At 40.0% G+C, this 6912-nt stretch overlaps 1 protein-coding gene across 4 annotated transcripts in view; it reads right to left on the bottom strand.

Moving 5' to 3' along the window:
• The window catches only part of gpr107 (G protein-coupled receptor 107), a 127709-nt gene extending 121566 nt beyond the window's left edge, over positions 1-6143 (bottom strand). For all 4 annotated transcript variants that reach the window (XM_048613512.1, XM_048613515.1, XM_020531225.2 and 1 more), the window contains exon 1: positions 6003-6143. In XM_048613512.1, the coding sequence (XP_048469469.1) occupies positions 6003-6125 (123 nt within the window). In that variant the 5' untranslated portion in view covers positions 6126-6143. The remainder of the gene's footprint in view (positions 1-6002) is intronic.
• Between the last annotated feature and the right edge of the window lie 769 nt (positions 6144-6912).

Here is a 6912-nt window from a genome sequence, read left to right as displayed (position 1 = left end):
CCCTTCATCAGAAATTTTTCTGATGAAGGGTCTAGGCCCGAAACGTCAGCCTTTCTGCTCCTATGATGCTGCTTGGCCTGCTGTGTTCATCCAGCTCTGCACCTTGTTGTCTAGGCAGTAGTTTTGTTTTGTTATTAAGGCAACTAGTTTGAATATCAGCCAATTAATTTAAACCAGGCACTTAGAGACTGAAAACCAATTAAATTTAAATCTAATGATTTTCACAACCTAGGACCAACCCTATCGTAAAAAATTGATAGGTCATCAAGGGTATAAAAGAGAAAGGTATTTGAAAATTGGTGTGAGAGCAACTGCCATCTGTTAGAGTTAACAACCAGCGGCCCTAAACAGAGAGATTAAAAAAAAAATCACTGGCTCTCACAAAACCATCACGACTAAAGGTACAGCAGCACTCTTAGCTAATAGTCCTGATACAAGAATTCAACAAAGAAAGGTGTTCCTGACTGAAGAACAGTGCAGACTGCACTGAACATTCCAGATGAAGTATCCTGGCTGTAATTTCGAAAGACTAAGTTTTTTTTTTAAATTTTGTTCATATAAGTGGGCCTTGTAATTAAGGAACAGCGTGCCATGAGAATATTTGTTTGGGAATAGTTAAGGGGGGAATTGTTCAGTTTGTTAGTAGTTCTGTTAATTTGATCACTGTTAGATAAATAAATTATTACTCATTGATTATAGTGTGCCTATCAGGAGTTCATTTCATTTAACCTCCCCTTTATAACAGATTGGGAGTTGAGCGGCAGGTTATACCGGTTTTTACACTTCTTTTAACAGATTGTGAGGTGAGGTGAGCTTCTCTGGATGTTTTGGTTTTAATCATTGGAGGGGGATCGACTTCTGCTTCAAAACAAATACTGTACACAATTCTCCAGATGTGGTCTCAATAATCCTTGTAAAACTGATTTAAAATCTCCTTGCTTGTACTTGGTCATTAATTCACATCTTGAGGATATCAAAACTGAGCATGATCTTATCTTCACTTTTTTTTCTGGCACAGATGGCTAGAAAGCCATGAAGGGTGGGAATTTTCTTTCCCTTTATAACCCAAGGGAACAACATCCAATTGTACTGCATCTGTTGTGATCTAGACAATGGCCAGCAAATAGTACAAGGCAAGAATGAAACCAAGGAATGGGCAGTGCAGAGGCTCCGTTGTTAGCACTGCTGCCTCACAACGGCAGGGTCCCAGGTTCAATTCCAGCCTTGGGCAACTGTCTATGTGGAGGTTGCATGTTCTCCCCTTGTCTGCGTGGGTTTCCTCCCACAATCTAAATTGTCTAATTTGTTGGTACTGTACAGGCTAGGTGGATTAGCCATGGTAAATGCAGGGTTATGAGGACAGGATGAGGAGTTGAGTCTGGGTGGGATGCTCTTTGGATGGTTAGTGCAGACTTGATAGGCTAAATGGCTTATTTCTGTACTGTACGGATCCAATCATTCCATGAACCGGTTCATGTAAAGAGTGTGCTATACTACATAATCCAATCTCTCACACAGCAACTCTGTAATTTTTCAAATGCTGACTGCCTAACACCACAACATAGGAAGAATACTGGTGGACCACAAAGTCTAAATGGGTACCCCTCTCTTCCTAACTCATCCAATCCTAAATGCGCTTGTTCTCTATGAGTTAGATAAGTAAATTGATTGACCTTTTTTGGGAATGGGTAGAGGATGACAGCAACATGGAACTAAGCTGTACTCATTTTCCAATTCATATGGAATGGGTGTTACGAGTTCCTCATCGTCAACAAAGGAAGGTAAAACATTTAATTTTGGAGATATATTTCAGAAGAGAAGAAATATTTAGTTAGCAGTCTCACAGCTAAAAGACCTATCTCTTTGTTATTCACTTGCCAATTCTTTCCCTCCAAATGGTCAACATGGCCGGCCTCCAAATACATCATCTAGCTAATACTGTTCAAACATTTCATTAACTTTTAATTGTAATTCGATGCACATCAAATATAGCATTCCTCCTCAGGAAGGAAAGAACAGATGAGTTAGCCTATCTCCAGTTTTAGGCTTTTAAAAGCCATAATACAGGATATAATTAATATTTATAAAGATCAAAGTTAATTAAAGAGGAGCCAAAGATTTTTCCTAAATTCTAAACATCATATCATAATGTTAATTGGTTAAATTATGGGCGTGATGCATATAGATTTTGAAAAGGCACCTGATAATTAAGGCATCCCCTTTTCAAAAGGGATGGTAGCAACATTGATGAAGAGTTGTTTAAAGAAGGGAAGCAAATGTAACATTTCTGAAGCAATTTAAATATTGGTAGATATTTATGGGGAGGCAACGGCCTACTGGTTTTATCGTTTGACTGTTAATCCAGAGATCCAGGTAATGTTCTGGGGTTCCGGGTTCAAATCCCACCATGACTGATGGTGGAATTTGAATAGAATAAAATCTAGAATTAAAAGTGTAATGATAACCATGAATCTATTGTTGATTGTCATAAAAACACACCTGGTTCACTAGCGTTCTTTAAGAAGGAAAACCGCCATCCTCACTTGGTCTGGCCTCGTTAGGGGAGGCAATGGCCTAGCGGTATTATCACTGGACTGTTAATCCAGAGACCAAGGTAATGTTCTGGAGGCCCGGGTTTGAATCCTACCACGGCAGATGGTTGAATTTGAGTTCAATTAAATACCTGGAATTAAGAATCTATTGATGACTCTGACCCCATAGCCAATTGTCAGAAAAACATCTGGTTCACTAATATCCTCCAGGGAAGGAAACTGCCATCCTTACCTGGTCTGGCCTACACGTGACTCCAGACCCACAGCAATGTAGTTGATCCTTAACTGCCCTCTGGGCAATTAGGGATGGGCAACAAATGCTGGCCTAGCCAGTGATGCCCTCATCTCACGAAGAAAAGAATAACCGAGGGTCAGTGCTGGGATCATAGCTCAGAAATAAAACTTCAAATTTTACAAGTGACATAAAAGTAAAGAAAAATCTGTTGTAGTTTAAAAGGACAGTGAATTAGTATTTGATGTCTTGAAAAAGGTTAGAGGGAATTGGAAGACAGATTTTCCAGAGATCCAACAAACATGGGCTGAATGATCTCACTCTGCACTGTAAAGTTCAATAAATCATCAAATTAATCAACTAATTTGTTTACTTTACTGCAGTGACTTAGAGCTGCTAGAGGGCTACAAAAAAGGGCATGCCTGGATAAGTGCAGTTCCAACAATATTCAAAAAGCTCAACACCACCATGAAAAAGCAGCCTGCTTCATTGACACCCCATTTAACATCTTCAACATTCACTGCCTGCACCACTGACACACAACGGCATCAGAATGTACCATCTACAAGATACACTACAACAACACACCAAGGCTCCTAAGACAATATGTTCCAAACCTGCAATCACTAAAAAAGACAGGACAGCCAATACTTGGGAATATCACTATCTACACGTTCCTCTTCCAAGCCAAATCATGTTTGGAATGAGATCACTCTCCCTTCACTGTCACTGGGTAAAATTTCTGGAACTCTTTGCATCCCTCTTCATCAACAATAGCAGTTTAGCAGACTGGGAAGGAATCTGGGACATGAATGTAAACTATACAATAGTACGAAGACACCAGATGTTAGGTTTTCAGTGATTTGGAGACAGTAAGGGCTGCAGATGCTGGAAGCTAAGGTCAATAAATGTGGAGCTGGAGAAGCACAACCAGTCAGACAGCATCCGAGGACCAGGGAAGTCAATGTTTTGGGCCAAAACCCTTCATCAGGGATCCTCAGATGCTGTCAGACAGGCTGTGCTTTCCAGTTCCACATTTATTGACACCAGATGTTAGGTGTTTCCCCTCCCAGAGAGTAGTGGCCCTTTTGAACACAACTCTCACTGGTATGTTGGGCATTGATTCTGGATCACAATGAGGAATTGGACTGGTTTTGAGTGGAACAGAAATCCCAACATATAAATGATGAAAGTCTTCATAGGTAACACTAGCTGCATATAACGTCCTAGACTGATTTTAGCTTACCTCAGTGGATGGCAGTCGAATTTCTCAGACAATTATATTATCCGTGTCTATTTTTTCTCTTGTTTTTGCCTTTTCTAGTTGTTTACCGGTGTGCAGGAATGGATTGGAGGAAGGTTGGCCATCATGGCCTGGGACAAGCTTTGTTCGGCCAGCTGGTCCTATCTTGCCCATCAAATATTTGTGCAACAAAAGTTTATTATTAACGTGGCAAAATTCTCTCAATGTCTTTCAAACAGAAGGAAGTTGCAAGTTCTGGCATAGCATGAGCTATTTTATTCGAATAATGGAAAAAACACAATATTTCTTTGCGGTCAGTTTGATTACTATCTAGTTTAATCAACTTCAGAAAGTTTTCTTGCAAAAATATCTGTGCGAAATTGGAATATACAGAAAGGCATTCCTCAATTATTCCAAATATTTAATTTACACACAAATTAAAGGACTTACAGTCTCCCAGTACCTTGTCCCAACAATGCCCTACTCTTTCCATCTCTTACCTCATTTATGCCTATTATTGCAACTTAATTGTTCTAAGTCCATTTTCTGTACACTATCCCATCCCTTACTTCATCACTACTAAACTTGCTTTCAGTTGCCATCACATTCTGAAATTTTGTCCCTTGTTCCCCTGCATCCCCCTCTCTTCAATGTTACAACATTCCTGAACCTCCATCTCTTTTACCTACTTTTAGTCATCTCTCAGCATCATTCAATATCCATTTTCTTTCCTCACACTTCTGTTCAGCACACAGGAATTTTCTTATTTAAGGGGCTATGCAAATACAATTTGTTTTTGTGATTCTCTTGGCTCCTCAAATTCTTTTGCACCTCGCTAACAGTGGGAAAAGCCCTTAAACACCAGCTCTCCACACCAACAATTCCCAATTCAAAATGTTACTTGAAGTCAAAGAACAAGTTTGGAACAACAAATGATATGCCTGTTGACAGTTCTACACAGTTGAAGTCGATAATGTATGAACAAATATAGTAAATGGTACTCTGTATCTGTGTGAAAATTACAAGCAGCCATCAATACAATTCACTTAAATCCTAGAGTGAACACTAGAATTTAAGTCCTTTATTTATTTGCCAAATCAGATGCTAACCTATTAAAATATTTAGAGACTCATCTTTAGGCAATTATAAAGTAAAAATCATTACTTGTTCCTATCAATATTCAATACGATCTATACAATTATACAGTTAACTTTTTCCTACAAAATGACGTTTTCATGAATCTAATGCCTATTTATCAGCTTTACTTTTAAATAATCATATCAAACAAACGTTATGTCTGGCACCTAACCTGAAAAGAACAAGATTGCATGTGTACAGTGGTTTGAGAAAGAAATTTTGACAATTCATTGTGCCCAAGGATGTTTGTACACTTCACTATTGACAATTGCCAATTTCGAAGACTTTGATTTTATTTTCACCGTCAGAGTTGTCAACATTTAACACATGTAACCATATGTTGCGTTACAGACACGTACTGCAAATGAACATGCTTGGTAATTAGGACAGAATGGGCCTGGCTGTGTTGCTAACACACTGGCTTATCTGGCATTCCTTGTTTTGGCCTCAGATAGTGAGTATAACTACGCGGCAAGGTAACAAGGTGATATGCATTAGTGCAACCTAACCGAAGATGTAACGGGGGCGGGGGCGGTGGTGAAAGTCAAGTGTGACACTAATCCAAAGGAACGCAATTCCTACATCGAATATTTAAGTGTTCTAATGAGAGACAGTAAGTATCCCACAGGGTGTTTTGTACAAGGAGAGGACGTGACTCTAGTTAGCTGTTAAACCACGGAGACAAAAAAACATGCAATAAAAGGCGGCCTCCAACGAAGGTGAATCGTCCAGATGTCAGGCTGGATCCATCATATAAAACCATTCCCACCACCAGTCCATAAGCCGCTCCAGGAGAAAATAAACACAATTTCCCAGACCTCCAAAACTCAGCCTTTACCTTCAAGATCAGACGATGGATTCGGCCGCGAACCGACGTCAACAACAAAATCCAGAGCAGAAACATCCAGCTCCGGACAACAAACACAGCCGCCACCGCCATGTCTTGAGACAACGTCACCATCCGGATGAACTTCCGGGATCAGAGGTCACCGGCAGCGAGGCCCGCCTGCAGCGGCGTCAACGTAAAAACCAAGGGAATTGCGGATGCGGTAAATCAGGAACAAAGACAGAAGTTGCTGGAAAAGCTCGGCAGGTCTGGCAGCATCTGTGAAGAAAAAAAAATAATCAGAGTTAACGTTTCGGGTCCGGTGACCCTTTCGCAGTTCAGAACTGAGGACTCGAAACGTTAACTCTTGAGTTTTTTTCTTCACAGATGCTGCCAGACCTGCTGAGCTTTTCCAGCAGCTTCTGTGACAGCGTCAACATAGAGCGGCGCCGTACAGTGCAGAGGGTATCTCCGTTTGAAATACTAATCTCTATCCACAGATGCTGCCTGACTGACTGAGCAGCCTTTGTTTCAATTTCACAATTTCAGCATCTGCAGATTTTTGCTTTTGTCAGGAGTAAATTTATTTGTACTTAGAAAATAAAGAACTAATATAAACAAAGGAGTAAATGTACTTAATTGACACAAAGCTTGCTCAAACTGGATTGTTCTTTCGAGCAGTGAATGTTAAAAGGAGACTTGATAGAAGTCTTCAAAATCACAAATGGTTGTGGTGAGTAAATAAGGAGAACTTGATTCTGACAAGTATCAAGAGGGTACGGATTAAAATGCAGGACTATGGGAACCAAAGTGTAAAGGAATGACACGAGTAGTTTAGCTCTCCCAAAGAGCTGGCACCAGATCAGGTTTACGTCCAAATTAACATCAACAACAAATTCCAGAGCAGAAAATTACAAATGAA

This window comes from Rhincodon typus, chromosome 28 (genome assembly GCF_021869965.1).
Source record: "Rhincodon typus isolate 14 chromosome 28, sRhiTyp1.1, whole genome shotgun sequence".
Lineage (NCBI taxonomy): Eukaryota > Metazoa > Chordata > Chondrichthyes > Orectolobiformes > Rhincodontidae > Rhincodon > Rhincodon typus.
This window is presented reverse-complemented; position numbering and strand designations above follow the sequence as displayed.